We start from the raw sequence: 21,026 nt of genomic DNA, 5'->3' as shown, positions 1-21,026 counted from the left end.
GTGTATAAACAGAGCGAGCCCTGCTTCTATCTATGGATTTATATAGTGTATAAACAGAGCGAGCCCTGCTTCTATCTATCTATGGATTTATATAGTGTATAAACAGAGTGAGCCCTGCTATCTGCCTATGGATTTATATAGTGTATACATTGAGCGAGTCCTGCTTCTATATAATAATATGGAATTAGAAAGTTCAATCACAGAGTAAGCCTTGCTTTTATGTGCTAATAAAAACAGAAACGGTTTGCAAAACAAAACCTTTGAACACACCCAAATAAATGAAAGGTTCACCTGTATCTTATGGCACCAAACATAATATTTCCATCTTTGGCACGCACCATTTATACCAGGAGGTACAAACATATTCACACGAAAATACTTTATAATTTATTTTCTTTCCGTTTTCTCTTTAGTGAAAGCAGGCTGCCGAAACAGCCCACCAAGAGCATACCTGTCCCTCTATACATTTCACAAACAATACTGCTTAGAAAAATATATACATTGAAACATGTAAGAGCACACACAGATCGTGTCAGAAGATTGCACGCAAATCTGCGGACTGTGAAAAAGAAGGGGATTAATATAATTAATGCAGCCTGCAATGCTATTTACTAAACATAGAACTGTTGGGAACAGAACATGTCATGTCCAAATAGCAGATAATGTTTCCCGCTTGGATACACTGGTCTTAAAGGGACACTATAGACGCCCAGACCACTTCCTCTCAATTAAATGGTCTAGGTGCCATGACCCCTTCGTTTTAGCCCTGCAAGTGGCAGCCGTTCTGCAGGGTTTAAAATGCCTGATGAAACTGGCAAGTAAAATTCAGCTATTTCAATCAAATGGACTCACAGAGACTGTCTGATTTGCGGAACGCTGCGTTTTGATATGCATGCGCACTGGCCTCTCAGTACTTTTCTAAGGGAAAGATTGGAGATCAGCCAAGGACTCAGGACCAGCCCCAGAGTGAGCAGCGCGGCAGGGTGGAAAAGAGGAGTATACTTTTTTTTTTACTCCTTATGGAACACAAATGCGATACTGTTCCTTTAAATTGGGTGTTCCCTATTGAACCCCCAACAATTTGCTGCTTAGAGAATAATCTTAATTTTCAGAATTTCTCACAAACTACAGAAACTGGTCAGAAATGCCCTTTTCTCTTACTGTGTCCAGAACACTCAGGCCCTTACACGATATAAATCAGTTATATTGCCGTGGGATATGTAGGTGATGCACAACTGTAAATGTCAGAATTTGCATTTTGGAGTGGTTTATATTCTCGAAATTGTTTAATATCACTTTTTAATCTCCGCGTTCTGGGAGAATTGTGAAAACATGGTGTTTCAGGAAAACCTTTGTATAAAGTATATAATCTTAGTAAATATGGTGTTAGATATTACTCAGTGTGTACATAACAGTAAACATCACAGAACAAGTCTCACTTGTCCTATACTTTTTTTTAGAAACACTGACCCATCATACATGTTAATGATCGCATCCAAACATAGACGACGTGAACCACAATATGGGAGGTTACACAGAATTAATTTACAGTATTAATATATCTCACAGTTCACCCGTTCATAGACTGAGGTTTAATCATACACTGAATATGTTCTGGACAAGCAAGCAACCCACATTAAATTATAGTGTGACTGTAACCACATTAAATGGAAGGGTGGCTAAAAATATTCAAACACAGTACTTGTTTAAAAGGCCAGTCTAAGCACCATAATCACTACAGCGTGATTTGAAAGCAATTAGAGATGGTAACTATCCAATGTAAGTAACTTCTTTACTTAACTCATGGTGCTTGAACATTCTGCTCGGCCTCAAATCTGCAAGATGACCATGCTTAAAGGAACACTATAGTCACCTAAATTACTTTAGCTAAATAAAGCAGTTTTAGTGTATAGATCATTCCCCTGCAATTTCACTGCTCAATTCACTGTCATTTAGGAGTTAAATCACTTTGTTTCTGTTTATGCAGCCCTAGCCACACCTCCCCCTGGCTATGATTGACAGAGCCTGCATGAAAAAAAAACTGGTTTCACTTTTAAACAGATGTAATTTACCTTAAATAATTGTATCTCAATCTCTAAATTGAACTTTAATCACATACAGGAGGCTCTTGCAGGGTCTAGCAAGCTATTAACATAGCAGGGGATAAGAAAATCTTAATTCAACAGAACTTGCAATAAAGAAAGCCTAAATAGGGCTCTCTTTACAGGAAGTGTTTATGGAAGGCTGTGCAAGTCACATGCAGGGAGGTGTGACTAAGGTTCATAAACAAAGGGATTTAACTCCTAAATGGCAGAGGATTGAGCAGTGAGGCTGCAGGGGCATGTTCTATACACCAAAACTGCTTCATTAAGCTAAAGATGTTCAGGTGACTATAGTGTCCCTTTAAAAGGGACACTACAGACACACAGACCACTTCAGCTTAATGAAGTGGTCTGGGTGCCAGATCCATCTAGGATTAACCCTGCCTGCTGTAAACATAGCAGTTTCCGAGAAACTGCTATGTTTACATATGGGTTAATCCAGCCTTTAGTGGCTGTCTCATTGACAGCCGCGAGAGGTGCTTCCGCACTTCTCACTGTGATTTTCACAGTGAGAAGACGCCAGCTTCCATAGGAAAGCATTCAGAATGCTTTCCTATGGACTGGCTGAATGCGCGCGCGGCTCTTGACGCGCATGCACATTCAGTCGATGACGACTGAAGGAGGAGAGTCCCCAGCGCTGGAGAAAGGTGAGTGTTTAACCCCCTTCAGCCAGGCGGGAGTGGGACCCTGAGGGTGCCCCACTATAGTGCCAGGAAAATGAGTTTGTTTTCCTGGCACTATAGTGGTCCTTTAATGAGGCATCGATGGGATGATTTTGGGACAGCCAGCTCAGGTTACATAGGGACCCACAAGACAGGCTCTGCCAAAAGAAGGAGGAAGGCCGAAGAAGGAGGACAGTGGGACTTCATCCAAGTTATTGAAAGACAGTGTTACGTCGATAGGTTGGTCTCGATACGTTATTTTTTTCCTGTTCTTTTTGTCATTGTGTTTACAAATGTGATGCTTCCACTGTCTAAAAACATGAGCAAACTGGTGTCTTAATTTCTGTTTATTCATTTTTTGACAGGTAACTACAAAGCTGTAACGGGTGGAGTAGAGTTTTATACATAAGAGATCATGTGCAAAAATTTGTAAGTATAGATGAAAGCCAATATAATGTATTAAGCAAGTCTGTAGCTTTTAACCCCTTAAGGACCAAACTTCTGGAATAAAAGGGAATCATGACATGTCACACATGGCATGTGTCCTTAAGGGGTTAAAGGTACAAATAAACATCTCAGTAATAGCAAGCAATGCTGTAACAAAGATTGGGTTGAGGACATCTAGTTCTGGAATGCTGACAGATAAGATTCTCCCAGGAAAAGCAGCTTAAACAAGAATTCTGATATAGGAAAGACAAATGGTAATGAGGGACTGACTAATTACAGGGAAACGGCACCATTGGATAAACCTTTGTTAATCTTCTTTTAAATGTTTATTAAAGATTTAGTAATTGTTTCTCCTCCTCTACATACTGTGTTCAACAGAGAAAGGGGAGACGTTTAGTACAATGGCCCAGCATGAGCCAAGGAGGGGGCGCGCAGTTTCAGAGCTAAATGCAGGAGGTGATTAGGATACAGAGGGGGTAAACAATCAATATTAACCCCTTAACGGCCACATGGCAGTCTATGCCGTCATACAGTGCGGGGATTTAACGTCCCTTAATGGCATAGACCACCATGCATTAAAAGTACCAGTATGTTTAAATTCCTGTTGGTACGAGGGAGCCCAGGTATCGTTGGATACCTGAGGGTCCCCTCTGTCAGCTCTAAGTAAGCACTGCACAAACCCATTGAAATCCTTTTATCGCTGAGTGATCTCACTCTGCAGCAGTAATTCTGAGTTTGTCTGGAGTACCACTTATCTTTTAATACATGAAGCTCCCCTCTCTCAGCTGGGGTCATTAATAATGGCCCCATACTGACAGATGAGTCATGACTTTGTGCACATGTCCCTTTAAATCACTGCGGCTGAGTGATCATACTCGGCCGCAGTGATTCCAAGTCGGTCCCTAGTCTGAAGGAGACCCTCAGGATCTTTAAAGTCCCTGGTGAGGCCTCACTAAATGCCCCTCTGCCCAGTGATGTACTTGCCAGATGCCCAGCACCGATCTCAATTTCAGGAGTTTCCTCTTCTACTGCCATCACACAGTACAGAGTGTTTTCACAGAGGGAATCACTCAGAGATGGAATTAGGAGTATGATTATTAGTAGCAGGCTTCAAACTTTATACTCGCTACTAGTTATTAGAAATTAGAACTAGCGAGTAGAAATCCACCCCTGGAGGGGAAAGCCAATAATTAGCCGAACGGCTGCGGGCAGTTTACAAAGCAATTCTATTCATCCCGTGCGATCAACTGTCTGTTTTTGGGGGATACACTACGGTAAGAATGTCTTCTTTTTGTGGACTAGGTCAAACTGTCGTCACTGATACCAAACAGTGAAAAACAAAGAAAAGAGTATTGTATGTATTGGGGCTGACGTGTACTATGGTCATTGCTGCCGCCCAGGACTTATATTTGTGCATTCATACTAAAGCGTGCACAGAGGGACGCTATGCATCATTTTTATTTCGACTTAAAGCAAATCTGTCACTTTTTGGGTTCTTTGCATATTATTTATTTATAAAATATTTTACCAGGAAAGATACATTGAGATTTCTCTTGTTTTCAAGTATGTCCTGGGTCCACAATCATTGCATTGATACATTATGGTACAATAAAATACAAAAACAATATTAATACACAATATATACAAAATTTAACCTAGAACAGGTAGGCATATTAAAACTATACTGCTGCTGTGTCTCATGGGATCGCTGAAATTCCAATGCAGCCAGGATCACTATATTATATAAAAATAAACACTGAAACGTTACAGAGTCACCTTAACATTTATTTCCCAATATTTAGATTTTATTGAAGATTGTTTACAGAGCAAGAAAAGGTAAACATTATCCACATAATAAATGTCAGATAAGGTGCAAAGCACAAACACATACCATCGTACAGAAGGGATAGAGGGCTGCCACTTTAACATTTTTACGCACTGCATTTAAAAAAATAACTAAATAAGGGGTGATTTTTACCCCATTGTTTGCCTTTAATTAGTTACCTCTGTCGTGTAATGTTACTGATAGCTCATGTCAGTCACATTACACATATAAACATGATAGAAACAGGCAGAGGACATAAACATTGCAATTCAGTATTCTAAACAGAACTTTTAGTTACTCAACACTAACGTTAAAGCACAATAAACATGGTAAAGACATAGGGGAGGTGTATGAACAAATACTAAACTGTTACAATTATTTATATAGCACCAACATGGTCCGCAGCGCTGTACAATATGTAAACAAAACAAACACCAAATTCGAACAAAACATGATCGACAAACAGGAACAACAGATAAAGAAGGCCCTGCCCAAGCGAGATTACAATCTAAAAACATATTTACAATCTATAAACGTGTGGCAATCAAATATGGAAACCCATGGAAACTACACGCACATTCCGTGGGTGAATCCTCCATTTTTACTACACGTATTCGTACAGAACACTTTGATGACCCCCCCCGCCCCCACTACCATAGAGACAGAACTAGAAGATTGTTGTGAAGCAAAAACAAAACATCACAGGTCTGCTTTAACCCCTCAAGGACACATGACGTGTGTGACATGTCATGATTCCCTTTTATTCCAGAAGTTTGGTCCTTAAGGGGTTAAAGGGGGGATTACATCTACAAAGTGACAGATTTACACTACTTTGTCCCAATAAACCCTGTTTAAACATGTATTGGCTGAATAGTGCAGTGACGTACAAGATGCAGGACTACGGTATTAACTTAATTTGCATGGGACGCTCCGGTCAAAGGATAACAATGTGGAACCAGCTTCCAATTTCAACCAACACAGATCCACAGTCCCAGCTACAAATCACAGAACGTCCCTTTCAACAAAATAAAAGAAAGTGTTCTCATGCTTCCTATTGTCTTCAGTCACCCTGAAGGAAATGCTGATGTCAAACAACGAGAATTCTGGGGAAAAGTGATCTAATTGTATCAACGAAAATAATAAAAGACTAGCAGCTGTGACTAATCAGTTACATGTATTCATTGCGCTCATGGCAAATGGCGCATCTTTCTCAAAAGTAAACCGATCCAACAGAAATCCTGGGGGGGGGGAAATAAAAAATAAATCATATGACTCTTTGTCTGAGAAACGGATTCAGTAAATGCCAGTAAGAATTAAAGGGACACTGTAGGCACTTTCACAATGTCATCATATTGATGTTGTTATGGTGACTGCAGTCCTGCCCCCCAAAACCCTTTAGTACCCTAACTAGTAGGCTTGGAAGGCCCTCTGGGTATGAGAATCGTGAATCTTACTCCCTGGCTCTCATACCATGACATGGCATGCGCATGCCATAAAGAATCATTGACTACAATGATTCTCTATAAAGGAATTGTAGGTGGATCAGGGGGAGCACCGCGCATGCACCTATGTTAACAAATATTCCTCTATGAAAAGCATTAGATTTACCCGTCATCTTGGAGGCACACCCCATGATAATGCAACCAAAGGGGAGGGTTGCGGCAGCAGCGAGGAAGATTGAGTTATGGAGAAAAGTTGAATATTTCATTTATTTCGTTTTAATTAAATTTACCGGGGGAGAGGACCTTAACTGATAAGGGGCGTCAGGGCTGTATAGTTAGGACAACAGATATGTATTCCTACCGCTAGTGTGTTCATTCAATGCTACATGCAGGCAGGATTTCTCATGTCAGATCTAAACACATGTAGTGATAGGAACACAGGACACTGTGAATCTGGCAAACGCAATGACAGTGTATGTAAATACCAGGCTTGAGCACTCGCTTTCTGTTAATACCTGACAATACCCGAGCGCTAAATGGCCATGCGTCGGCCAAATTATGCCCAAATAGGATCGGTTGTTGCTATAGAATTAGGTGTTCTGCCCACGGCACAAAAAAAAAAAAGAGCCGATTAATGGGAAAAAATATGTTTTATCGCTAGGGGACAGACAGCCACTAAATCTTGATTTTATTCAACATTCTGTGAGAAGAGACCAATGAAGGGGGAAAAAAGGAGGAGCAGTAAAACAAATCTGAATTCGAACGAAAAAAAATAAATATTTACCGAAACATCACAACTAACTAGGTGGAATATATAATAGCGCATGAAGGTGGAGTTTTATATTCTGCTTCACACAAGTGTAAGGTATGTGTTCAGCCCTGCAGGGAAGGACAGAAATAGCCAACGTGTATTCAGATTAAATAAACTGCCCTATTATTACACTGGATTTTGCGTCACAGATTCCCAGTGTCCTCCTCACTGACACATTAATACAATACTGATAATTTATTCCCCTCGGCAGGAGGCTGATCAGAGACTCTGCTGAAATCTTTAATAATAATAATAAAATTTGATATTAATTTCCCTGGAGGGAAGCAGGACTTATTTTAAAGGGAAGGAGCACAAAACTATTTATTGTGTTAATTCATGAAATGAGCCATGAAGGTCGGGCAGGGGACCCAGTACATTATACTCAGAGTTTACACAAAACAGAAAATATATCACTAAATGGAAAGTTTCTAGTGATCGTTTACACACTTTATAAACTCAGTGGGACTTTCAGAGCGGATTTGCCCTCTCTCTTTTTAAAGGGACACTATAGGCATCTCATTGAAGTGTGCCTGTCATTTTATCCCTACAGCTGCAAACATAGCAGTTTCAGAGAGGAATGGGGGAAGCCGAGGGACACTGCAGTTTTGTATTTCTAACACTATAGTGTTCCTTTAAAGGGACACTCCAGGCACCAACACCACTTAATCTAAATTAAGTTGTTATGGTGCCAGGAGGCCCTCTTACCTCAAGGGGTTAAACCATTCTCATTTGATTTAACCCCAAAGTTACCTCATGCGCGATGTCCACTCACCCTCAGACGGCATCCAGTGTCTAAATTTTTAGATTCAGGAAGCACTGAGTGCCACTGGTTGGTTGAGAGTGGTCCGTTGACTAGCCAGTCACAAAACTGGCTTGCAATAGGTATGTTTCTTTCCAAGCCGGTTTTGTGAATGGTGAGTCAGTGTGTTAAAGCATTACTGATACAGAAATAATATCATTGTAACTAGGGCTACTGATACATAATCTGCTCTACCAGACTGTCTGAAAGGGCACATTCTGGGCTAATCTGCAAATAAACATCTTCATTGGTTTTAATAACTAGAAAAAAAGAGGAATTGGGGGCACACCCAGAACATGCATTTCTCCGAAGCGGTGCAGTCGTAAAGACCAACATTTATACAAAATACAGATAAAGGAGCAGTGTACACAAACAACTACAGATTGCCATTTTACACAGCTACTTAAAAATGCCTCTCTCAGCAAATAAATATAGGGATTGAATGCCACCATATGGAACTATTGTGTTAAACCCACTGCTACGACACAGTACCCCAATATCGGTGGGTCCCACACTAATTCCAACGTGGGAGATTAACATGCTAACTGCACAAACATCCCCCAAAGATTCTCCTCAATCAATGCTTTCATGTGGTCACCTCTGAAGGGGCACCTATAGTGCCTGGGTGGGGTGCTCAGCCCAATAGGAATCTAGTCTGGATCCCAAATATTAATAAATAATTCATATCAGCAATATCAGGTCAGATTGCGATATGTTCCTGAATTTTACCAATTAGATGTACAGCACAGGCTTAGTAAATACATATAATCAGGTGTCTTCATAATGTCTGATATAATGACTGGAATTCCCATCACTCTCTGAAGGATAGAAGGTGGGGATCAAAGGCCATTCCTGGCCCTGACACTATGGGAGCAGTCCCTGTTATATATGGTAAATCTGATTTAAATGGGAGCAGGATGCTGTGATTATGGGATGTTTGGAGGAGCCAGCACGGTTTACATTCTGTGATAGGCTATATCTGTAGAATATCTGTGTTTAATATTTATTATCTCAGACAAAACCACAAAATAAAGTCCACAGCTGCTGAAGAACTACAACCACAGGAAGCTTGGCCAGCCAGAAGGGAAATCCTCAGCTGTTAAATGAAGTTCTATTGTATCTGAGGAGATCCCCCAGCCAAGACCAAAACCGCTCATGGATACTCCCCTCAATATAACTCACACTCAGGGGAGGAGGAGTACGGGAGTAGCCGCACACACTCAATATAACTCACACTCAGGGGAGGCGGAGTAGGGGAGTAGCAGCACGCACTCAATATAACCCACCCTCACACTCAGGGGAGGAGGAATACGGGAGTAGCAGCACACACTCAATATAACTCACACTCAGGGGAGGAGGAGTACGGGAGTAGCAGCACACACTCAATATAACCCACCCTCACACTCAGGGGAGGAGGAGTATGGGAGTAGCAGCACACACTCACACTCAGGGGAGCAGGGTATCAGCTCACACTCAGGGGAGCAGGGTATCAGCTCACACTCAGGGGAGCAGGGTATCAGCTCACACTCAGGGGAGCAGGGTATCAGCTCACACTCAGGGGAGCAGGGTATCAGCTCACACTCAGGGGAGCAGGGTATCAGCTCACACTCAGGGGAGCAGGGTATCAGCTCACACTCAGGGGAGCAGGGTTTCAGGACACACTCAGGGGAGCAGGGTATCAGGACACACTCAGGGGAGCAGGGTATCAGGACACACTCAGGGGAGCAGGGTATCAGGACACACTCAGGGGAGCAGGGTATCAGGACACACTCAGGGGAGCAGGGTATCAGGACACACTCAGGGGAGCAGGGTATCAGGACACACTCAGGGGAGCAGGGTATCAGGACACACTCAGGGGAGCAGGGTATCAGGACACACTCAGGGGAGCAGGGTATCAGCTCACACTCAGGGGAGCAGGGTATCAGGACACACTCAGGGGAGCAGCGTATCAGGACACACTCAGGGGAGCAGCGTATCAGGACACACTCAGGGGAGCAGCGTATCAGGACACACTCAGGGGAGCAGGGTATCAGGACACACTCAGGGGAGCAGGGTATCAGGACACACTCAGGGGAGCAGGGTATCAGGACACACTCAGGGGAGCAGGGTATCAGGACACACTCAGGGGAGCAGGGTATCAGGACACACTCAGGGGAGCAGGGTATCAGGACACACTCAGGGGAGCAGGGTATCAGGACACACTCAGGGGAGCAGGGTATCAGCTCACACTCAGGGGAGCAGGGTATCAGCTCACACTCAGGGGAGCAGGGTATCAGCTCACACTCAGGGGAGCAGGGTATCAGCTCACACTCAGGGGAGCAGGGTATCAGGACACACTCAGGGGAGCAGGGTATCAGGACACACTCAGGGGAGCAGGGTATCAGGACACACTCAGGGGAGCAGGGTATCAGCTCACACTCAGGGGAGCAGGGTATCAGCTCACACTCAGGGGAGCAGGGTATCAGGACACACTCAGGGGAGCAGGGTATCAGCTCACACTCAGGGGAGCAGGGTATCAGCTCACACTCAGGGGAGCAGGGTATCAGGACACACTCAGGGGAGCAGGGTATCAGGACACACTCAGGGGAGCAGGGTATCAGCTCACACTCAGGGGAGCAGGGTATCAGCTCACACTCAGGGGAGCAGGGTATCAGCTCACACTCAGGGGAGCAGGGTATCAGCTCACACTCAGGGGAGCAGGGTATCAGGACACACTCAGGGGAGCAGGACACACTCAGGGGAGCAGGGCTGGAGTTGACCTACCTGCCTGCAGCAGCACCCGGCAGACATGTCCGGACAGGCTGTCTCTCTCCCGGTATAACGCGCTGTGTCTCCCCCCCGGTATAGCGCTCTCAGCCTGGCTCCGGTCTGTACTGAGAGCGGCTTCCGTTGACGTCATCACAGCAGGAGGATCCACAGTCAGAGTGGGAATCACCATCCTGGCTGGCCAATACTGATACTGGCTGAGAGTGCTGGGAATCACCATCCTGGCTGGCCAATACTGATACTGGCTGAGAGTGCTGAGAATCACCATCCCGGCTGGCCAATACTGATACTGGCTGAGAGTGCTGGGAATCACCATCCAGGCTGGCCAATACTGATACTGGCTGAGAGTGCTGGGAATCACCATCCAGGCTGGCCAATACTGATACTGGCTGAGAGTGCTGGGAATCACCATCCAGGCTGGCCAATACTGATACTGGCTGAGAGTGCTGGGAATCACCATCCTGGCTGGCCAATACTGATACTGGCTGAGAGTGCTGAGAATCACCATCCCGGCTGGCCAATACTGATACTGGCTGAGAGTGCTGGGAATCACCATCCAGGCTGGCCAATACTGATACTGGCTGAGAGTGCTGGGAATCACCATCCTGGCTGGCCAATACTGATACTGGCTGAGAGTGCTGGGAATCACCATCCTGGCTGGCCAATACGGATACTGGCTGAGAGTGCTGGGAATCACCATCCTGGCTGGCCAATACTGATACTGGCTGAGAGTGCTGGGAATCACCATCCTGGCTGGCCAATACTGATACTGGCTGAGAGTGCTGAGAATCACCATCCAGGCTGGCCAAAATTGATACTGGCTGAGAGTGCTGGGAATCACCATCCTGGCTGGACAATACGAATACTGGCTGAGAGTGCTGAGAATCACCATCCTGGCTGGCCAAAATTGATACTGGCTGAGAGTGCTGGGAATCACCATCCAGGCTGGCCAATACGGATACTGGCTGGGAGTGCTGGGAATCACCACCCTGGCTGGCCAATATGGATACTGGCTGGGAGTGCTGGGAATCACCATCCTGGCTGGCTAATACTGATACTGGCTGGAAGTGCTGGGAATCACCATCCTGGCTGGCCAATACAGATACTGGCTGGGAATAACCATCCAGGCTGGCCAATACAGATACTGTCCCCATACGGCTTCCCAGTGCCATCTTTGTCCCCATACAGCTTCCCAGTGCTATCTGTGTCTCAAAATATCTAACAAGTGCCACCTTGAGGTCCAAATAGTTTATCAATGTCAGGGGCAGTTCCAGAACTTAATCTCAGGAGGTGCACTGTTAGTGGGCTGTCGTGGGGTAGTAGGGTCTTAATTAAGATGTTAGGGGCTATGGTGGGGTGGGGGGGTGGGGAGGAGGTAAGGACTGTAGCGGGGGGATTAGGTACTGTGGTGGAGGTGTGGGCTGTAATTGGGGAGTTAGGTAATGTAGTGGGGAGGATAGGGGCTGTAATGGAGGATTGCTTACATTTGGGAAAGGGACTGTAGAGTGGAGGATATGGTCTGCAGTTGGGGTTTAGGACTGTAGTAGGGGCATTGGGTGTAAAAGAGGGGTTAGGTGATGTGTGGGGAGATTGGGGCTGAAGTGGGGAGACTGGGGCTGCATTTGGGGGTAGGGATTGTAGTTTGGGATAGGTGCTAGAGTGCACCTGCAGTGGGGATAAGGGACTGTAGTGGGTAGTAAGGGGCCACAGTATGGGATTATGGACGGTAGTAGGTAGTAAGAGGCTTTAGTAGGGGGTTATGGACTGTAGTAGGTAGTAAGAGGCTGCAGTATGGCCTTATGGGTGGTAGTAGGGAAAAAGGGGCTGTAGTAGGGGGTTATGGACTGTGGTAGGTAGTAAGAGGCTGCTGTATGGGATTATGGATGGTAGTAGGGAAAAAGATGCTGTAGTAGGGGGTTATGGACTGTAGTAGGTAGTAAGAGGCTGCAGTATGGGATTATGGACGGGAGTGGGGAATAAGAGGCTGTAGTAGGTAGTAAGGGGCCACAGTATGGGATTATGGACGGTAGAAGGGAATAAGAGGCTGTAGTAGGGGGTTATGGACTGTAGTAGGTAGTAAGAGGCTGCAGTATGGGATTATGGACGGGAGTGGGGAATAAGAGACTTTAGTAGGTAGTAAGGGGCCACAGTATGGGATTATGGACGGTTGAAGTGAATAAGAGGCTGTAGTAGGGGGTTATGGACTGTAGTAGGTAGTAAGAGGCTGCAGTATGGGATTATGGATGGGAGTGGGGAATAAGAGGCTGTAGTAGGTAGTAAGGGGCCACAGTATGGGATTATAGACGGTAGAAGGGAATAAGAGGCTGTAGTAGGGGGTTATGGACTGTAGTAGGTAGTAAGAGGCCACAGTATGGGATTATGGACTGTAGTATGGAATAAGAGGCTTTAGTAGGGGGTTATGGACTGTAGTAGGGAATAAGAGGCTGCAGTATGGGATTATGGACAGTAGTAGGGAATAAGAGGCTTTAGTAGGGGGTTATGGACTGTAGTAGGTAGTAAGAGGCTGCAGTATGGGATTATGGACGGTAGTAGGGAATAAGAGGCTTTAGTAGGGGGTTATGGACTGTAGTAGGTAGTAAGAGGCTGCAGTATGGTATTATGGACAGTAGTAGGGAATAAGAGGCTTTAGTAGGTGGTTATGGACTGTAGTAGGTAGTAAGAGACTGCAGTATGGCCTTATGGACGGTAGTAGGGAATAAAAGGGCTGTAGTAGGGGGTTATGGACTGTAGTAGGTAGGAGGAGGCTGAAGTATGGCCTTATGGACGGTAGTAGGGAATAAGAGGCTGTAGTAGGGGGTTATGGACTGCAGTAGGTAGTAAGAAGCTGCAGTATGGGATTATGGACGGTAGTAGGGAATAAGAGGCTGTAGCGGGGGTTATGGACTGTAGTAGGTAGTAAGAGGCTGCAGTATGGGATTATGGACGGTAGTAGGGAATAAGAGGCTGTAGCGGGGGTTATGGACTGTAGTAGGTAGTAAGAGGCTGCAGTATGGGATTATGGATGGGAGTAGGGAATAAGAGGCTTTAGTAGGGGGTTATGGACTGTAGTAGGTAGTAAGGGGCCACAGTATGGGATTATGGACGGTAGAAGTGAGTAAGAGGCTGTAGTAGGGGGTTATGGACTGTAGAAGGTAGTAAGAGGCTGCAGTATGGCCTTATGGACGGTAGTAGGGAATAAGAGGCTGTAGTAGGGGGGTTATGGACTGTAGTACGTAGTAAGAGGCTGCAGTATGGGATTATGGATGGGAGTAGGGAATAAGAGGCTTTAGTTGGGGGTTATGGACTGCAGTAGGTAGTAAGAAGCTGCAGTATGGGATTATGGACGGTAGTAGGGAATAAGAGGCTGTAGCGGGGGTTATGGACTGTAGTAGGTAGTAAGAGGCTGCAGTATGGGATTATGGATGGGAGTAGGGAATAAGAGGCTTTAGTAGGGGGTTATGGACTGTAGTAGGTAGTAAGGGGCCACAGTATGGGATTATGGACGGTAGAAGTGAATAAGAGGCTGTAGTAGGGGGTTATGGACTGTAGAAGGTAGTAAGAGGCTGCAGTATGGCCTTATGGACGGTAGTAGGGAATAAGAGGCTGTAGTAGGGGGTTATGGACTGTAGTAGGTAGTAAGAGGCTGCAGTATGGGATTATGGACGGGAGTGGGGAATAAGAGGCTTTAGTAGGTAGTAAGGGGCCACAATATGGGATTATGGACGGTAGAAGGGAATAAGAGGCTGTAGTAGGGGGTTATGGACTGTAGTAGGTAGAAAGAGGCTGCAGTATGGGATTATGGATGGGAGTAGGGGATAAGAGGCTTTAGTATGGGGTTATGGACTGTAGTAGGTAGTAAGGGGCCACAGTATGGGATTATGGATGGTAGTAGGGAATAAGAGGCTGTAGTAGGGGGTTATGGACTGCAGTAGGTAGTAAGAGGCTGCAGTATGGGATTATGGACGGTAGTAGGGAATAAGAGGCTTTAGTTGGGGGTTATGGACTGCAGTAGGTAGTAAGAGGCTGCAGTATGGGATTATGGACGGTAGTAGGGAATAAGAGGCTGTAGCGGGGGTTATGGACTGTAGTAGGTAGTAAGAAGCTGCAGTATGGGATTATGGATGGGAGTAGGGAATAAGAGGCTTTAGTAGGGGGTTATGGACTGTAGTAGGTAGTAAGGGGCCACAGTATGGGATTATGGATGGTAGAAGTGAATAAGAGGCTGTAGTAGGGGGTTATGGACTGTAGAAGATAGTAAGAGGCTGCAGTATGGCCTTATGGACGGTAGTAGGGAATAAGAGGCTGTAGTAGGGGGTTATGGACTGTAGTAGGTAGTAAGAGGCTGCAGTATGGGATTATGGACGGGAGTGGGGAATAAGAGGCTTTAGTAGGTAGTAAGGGGCCACAGTATGGGATTATGGACGGTAGAAGGGAATAAGAGGCTGTAGTAGGGGGTTATGGACTGTAGTAGGTAGAAAGAGGCTGCAGTATGGGATTATGGATGGGAGTAGGGGATAAGAGGCTTTAGTTGGGGGTTATGGACTGCAGTAGGTAGTAAGAGGCTGCAGTATGGGATTATGGACGGTAGTAGGGAATAAGAGGCTGTAGCGGGGGTTATGGACTGTAGTAGGTAGTAAGAAGCTGCAGTATGGGATTATGGATGGGAGTAGGGAATAAGAGGCTTTAGTAGGGGGTTATGGACTGTAGTAGGTAGTAAGGGGCCACAGTATGGGATTATGGACGGTAGAAGTGAATAAGAGGCTGTAGTAGGGGGTTATGGACTGTAGAAGGTAGTAAGAGGCTGCAGTATGGCCTTATGGACGGTAGTAGGGAATAAGAGGCTGTAGTAGGGGGTTATGGACTGTAGTAGGTAGTAAGAGGCTGCAGTATGGGATTATGGACGGGAGTGGGGAATAAGAGGCTTTAGTAGGTAGTAAGGGGCCACAGTATGGGATTATGGACGGTAGAAGGGAATAAGAGGCTGTAGTAGGGGGTTATGGACTGTAGTAGGTAGTAAGGGGCCACAGTATGGGATTATGGACGGTAGAAGGGAATAAGAGGCTGTAGTAGGGGGTTATGGACTGTAGTAGGTAGAAAGAGGCCACAGTATGGGATTATGGACTGTAGTATGGAATAAGAGGCTTGAGTAGGGGGTCATGGACTGTAGTAGGTAGTAAGGGGCCACAGTATGGGATTATGGACGGTAGTAGGGAATAAGAGGCTTTAGTAGGGGTTATGGACTGTAGTAGGTAGTAAGGGGCCACAGTATGGGATTATGGACGGTAGTAGGGAATAAGAGGCTTTAGTAGGAGGTTATGGACTGTAGTAGGTAGTAAGAGGCTGCGGTATGGTATTATGGACAGTAGTAGGGGATAAGAGGCTGTAGTAGGGGGTTATGGACTGTAGTAGGTAGTAAGAGGCTGCAGTATGGCCTTATGGATGGGAGTAGGGAATAAGAGGCTTTAGTAGGTGGTTATAGACTGTAGTAGGTAGTAAGGGGCCACTGTATGGGATTATGGACGGGAGTAGGGAATATGAGGCTTTAGTAGAAGGTTATGGACTGTAGTAGGTAGTAAGAGGCTGCAGTATGGGATTATGGACGGTAGTAGGGATTAAGAGGCTTTAGTAGGTGGTTATGGACTGTAGTAGGTAGTAAGAGGCTGCAGTATGGCCTTATGGACGGTAGTAGGGAATAAAAGGGCTGTAGTAGGGGGTTATGGACTGTAGTAGGTAGTAAGAGGCTGCAGTATGGCCTTATGGACGGTAGTAGGGAATAAGAGGCTTTAGTAGGGGGTTATGGACTGTAGTAGGTAGTAAGGGGCCACAGTATGGGATTATGGACGGTAGTAGGGAATAAGAGGCTGTAGTAGGGGGTTATGGACTGCAGTAGGTAGTAAGAGGCTGCAGTAAGGGATTATGGACGGTAGTAGGGAATAAGAGGCTGTAGTTGGGGGTTATGGACTGTAGTAGGTAGTAAGGGGCTGCAGTATGGGATTATGGACGGTAGTAGGGAATAAGAGGCTGTAGTTGGGGGTTATGGACTGTAGTAGGTAGTAAGAGGCTGCAGTATGGGATTATGGACGGTAGTAGGGATTAAGAGGCTTTAGTAGGTGGTTATGGACTGTAGTAGGTAGTAAGAGGCTGCAGTATGGCCTTATGGACGGTAGTAGGGAATAAAAGGGCTGTAGTAGGGGGTTATGGACTGTAGTAGGTAGTAAGAGGCTGCAGTATGGGATTATGGACGGTAGTAGGGAATAAGAGGCTGTAGTTGGGGGTTATGGACTGTAGTAGGTAGTAAGGGGCCACAGTATGGGATTATGGACGGTAGTAGGGAATAAGAGGCTGTAGTAGGGGGTTATGGACTGCAGTAGGTAGTAAGAGGCTGCAGTATGGGATTATGGACGGTAGTAGGGAATAAGAGGCTGTAGTTGGGGGTTATGGACTGCAGTAGGTAGTAAGAGGCTGCAGTATGGGATTATGGACGGTAGTAGGGAATAAGAGGCTGTAGTAGGGGGTTATGGACTGCAGTAGGTAGTAAGAGGCTGCAGTATGGGATTATGGATGGGAGTAGGGAATAAGAGGCTTTAGTAGGGGGTTATGGACTGTAGTAGGTAGTAAGGGGCCACAGTATGGGATTATGGACAGTAGAAGGGAATAAGAGGCTGTAGCAGGGGGTTATTGACTGTAGTAGGTAGTAAGAGGCTGCAGTATGGGATTATGGACGGTAGTAGGGAATAAGAGGCTAAAGTAGGGGGTAGTAGGGGGTTATGGACTGCAGTAGGTAGTAAGCGGCTGCAGTATGGGATTAGGGAATAAGAGGCTTTAGTAGGGGTTATTGACTGTAGTAGGTAGTAAGAGGCTGCAGTATGGGATTATGGATGGTAGTAGGGAATACGAGGCTGTAGTAGGGGGTAGTATGGGGTTATGGACTGCAGTAGGTAGTAAGAGGCTGCAGTATGGGATTAGGGAATAAGAGGCTTTAGTAGGGGTTATGGACTGTAGTAGGTAGTAAGAGGCTGCAGTATGGGATTATGGATGTGAGTAGGGAATAAGAGGCTTTAGTAGGGGGTTATGGACTGTAGTAGGTAGTAAGAGGCTGCAGTATGGCCTTATGGACGGTAGTAGGGAATAAGAGTCTTGAGTAGGGGGTTATGGCACCCCGGTTGTCCAGTGGGAAATGAATTTGTGGTGAACATCAATTCCTACTTCTATAAACCCAATACTTAAAACCAGATTGTCATCGAGGAGGAATGTGAACAGGGAAACCCTTGGAAATAAAATTGTCACATTTTAATGGATAGTCCATCGCAGCATCACAAACAGGTAGCTCCTCTTCTCTCGGCTAACAGGACAGGAAGTACAAATTAAGAAAAGTAATCTCCTCTCACTTAAAGCTCCGTAAGTAACACATTCTCATTGTAGGAAATGGGCAAACTGATGATGTCATGGATCTATCCAGTGAAAGAAAATTATGGTAACTCAATATTTTCTTATTTCTGGACAATCCATGGCAGCATCACTAATGGGTAATACCCAAGCTAAATTAGATTATATGGGTGGGAAGTCAAGAAAAAAATATCAGAAAAAATCAAATGGAATTACATAGTTACATAGCTGAAAAGAGACTTGCGTCCATCAAGTTCAGCCTTCCTCACATATGTTTTTGCTGTTGATCTAAAAGAAGGCAAAAAACCCAGTCTGAAGCACTTCCAATTTTGCAACAAATTAGGAAAAAAAATCCTTCTTGACCCCAAAATAGCAGTCAGATGTCTCCTTGGATCAAGCAGCTATTACCCCACTAATTAGAAATTACATCCCTGTATGTTATGTTTTTGCAAGTATTTAACCAACTGCAGTTTAAGCATCTGTATGGACTCTGATAAAACCACCTCTTCAGGCAGAGAATTCCATATCCTTATTGCTCTTACTGTAAAAAAACCTTTTCTTTGCCTTAGATGAAATCTCCTTTCTTCCAGCCTAAATGTGTGACCTCGTGTCCTATGTATAGCCCTGTTTCTGAATAGATTTCCAGATAATGGTTTGTACTGGCCCCGAATATATTTGTATAATATTATCATATTCCCTCTGAGGCGCCGTTTTTCTAAACTAAAGAGATTAAAATTTTTTAACCTTTCTTCGTAACTAAAATACTCCATTCCATTTATCAATTTTGTAGCTCGTCTCTGCACTTTTTCTAGTGCCATGATATCTTTCTTTAGAACAGGTGCCCAAAATTGCACAGCATATTTAAGGTGTGGTCTTACCAGCGATTTATAAGGAGGCAAAATTATATTTTCATCTCGAGAATTTATGCCCCTATTTATACATGACAAAACCTTACTGGCCTTAGCAACGGCAGATTGACATTGCATATTGCTACCTAATTTGTTGTCTATAACAATTCCCAAATCCTTCTCGTGTGTGGTTATCCCTAGTTCACTACTATTTAGGGTGTCAATTTCTTGTGCATTCTTAACCCCGAAGTGCATAACTTTGCATTTCTCTATGTTAAATTTCATCTGCCATTTTAGTGCCCAGTCCCCCAATCTATCCAAATCCCTCTGCAGCAAGGCAATATCCTGCTCACATTTCATTACTTTACAATGCAAAAACTTTAATTCTAAGAACTCATTTTAAGGACCTCTGGGTCACATTGAGAATCCTTAGCTGATCTGAGATCTAGACTGTAATGTCTCATGACAGTATTTAAGGATGGCCAAGTAATGGTCTTCAAATGCTCTCTGATGGCATTTCTGCTACAAATGCCAATGAGAACGAGAGAGCTCTAGTCGAGTGGGCTTTTAGCCAATCCTGAACTTGGACTTTCTGAGCTACATGTTTTAGTTATTGCTGCCACTATCCTCAGCTCAATGTGGGCTTGGACGTCATCTGTCCCTTTTGTACTCCACAAGGAATCACAAACAGACTGGCTGATTTTCTCCTGTCTTTAGGACGTTCCAAGTTAATGGAGAGACACTTTACTGCGCCAAATTGTGCCACTGACCTTTCTCTTCAGATTGTGGGTTCGTATAAGAGGTAGGTAGAATTATTTCTTGGTTCAAATGGTAATCAGAGACATTGGGCCTAAATTCAGGTGAAGAAGGGTTGATCACTTTATCATGATGAAAGATCATGTATTGGCTTAGACTCCGAACATACCCTTTTGGCTGAGGTCAAAGCCAATACTATCTTCAATTTGAGAAATTAATCAGAAATGTCTTGAAGAGGTTCAAAAGGAGATAAAGACATAGCTTTGAGAGTTAATGGAAGGTCCCAAGGAGCTGACCATGTTATCAATGAAGGCCTTACCTTAATGACTGTCATCATAAAATGTGCTACTACCAGGTCCAAGGCCTAACGACCACCCGTAAAAGCAGACAAGGCTGAGATTTTGAGACAAAGCGTAAGAAGACTCAATCCCTTATCCAGACCTTTCTGGAGAAACTCTAAAACTTCAGAACGAGATGCCAACAAGACATAACAATTTCTGGATTTGGCCCAATCTGCAAAAACTGTCCAATTCTATGATAAGTGGTAGCTGTTGACTTCTTTCATGCTTGAAGAAGTTGCTACTACTTTCCGAGAGCCCTAAAAAATTTTAAGATTGCTGCTCAACTCCCAAGCCATTAAATGCAGCCTACATGGGAAATGATGTTAAACTGGATACTGTGACTTAAGAAATTTGCTAATGGGAATTTTCCATGGAGGTTATTTTGTCATTTAGAGAAGCAAAGGAAACCATGGCCTCTTTGGCCAGTAGGGGATTATCGCAATTGGCTTCACCCATTCCTTTCTGATTTTCTTGAGGACATGCCAAATCAAAGCAATAGTGGGACACATGGATCCCAATCAAAATGTCCACTTCATGGTCAGGGTATCCGTACCCTTTGCCAGTGGGTGGCATCTTCTGGACATAAAATCTGGAATTTGACAATCCGTCACTGTGGCCATTAGATCTATCGAATCAAGACTCCATTTGTGGATATTCTTGGATTCAGACTCCACTCTGTAATGTCCACCTCTACTCTGCTCAGGAAATCATCTTGCTTGCTCTCTTTCCCTGGGAGATACATTGCACATATACCTAGGACAAATGTCTGTACCAAGGCCAAGATGGTGGAGAATTAGCTCAATAGGACATTACTGTTGGTGCCTCCCTGCTTGTTTATATA

General features: G+C 44.6%; 1 protein-coding gene across 1 annotated transcript in view; it reads right to left on the bottom strand.

Annotated features, from left to right (window-relative positions):
• Positions 1-10,961, bottom strand: part of SERINC5 (serine incorporator 5) — a 69,136-nt gene extending 58,175 nt beyond the window's left edge. Inside the window, exon 1 of the mRNA XM_063453577.1 lies at positions 10,852-10,961. Within this exon, the coding sequence (XP_063309647.1) occupies positions 10,852-10,878 (27 nt within the window). The 5' untranslated portion in view covers positions 10,879-10,961. The remainder of the gene's footprint in view (positions 1-10,851) is intronic.
• Positions 10,962-21,026: the final 10,065 nt, after the last annotated feature.

This window comes from Pelobates fuscus, chromosome 5 (assembly GCF_036172605.1).
Source record: "Pelobates fuscus isolate aPelFus1 chromosome 5, aPelFus1.pri, whole genome shotgun sequence".
Classification (NCBI taxonomy): domain Eukaryota; kingdom Metazoa; phylum Chordata; class Amphibia; order Anura; family Pelobatidae; genus Pelobates; species Pelobates fuscus.
The sequence above is the reverse complement of the archived record's forward strand: the minus strand, read 5'-3'. Positions and strand labels throughout refer to the sequence as shown.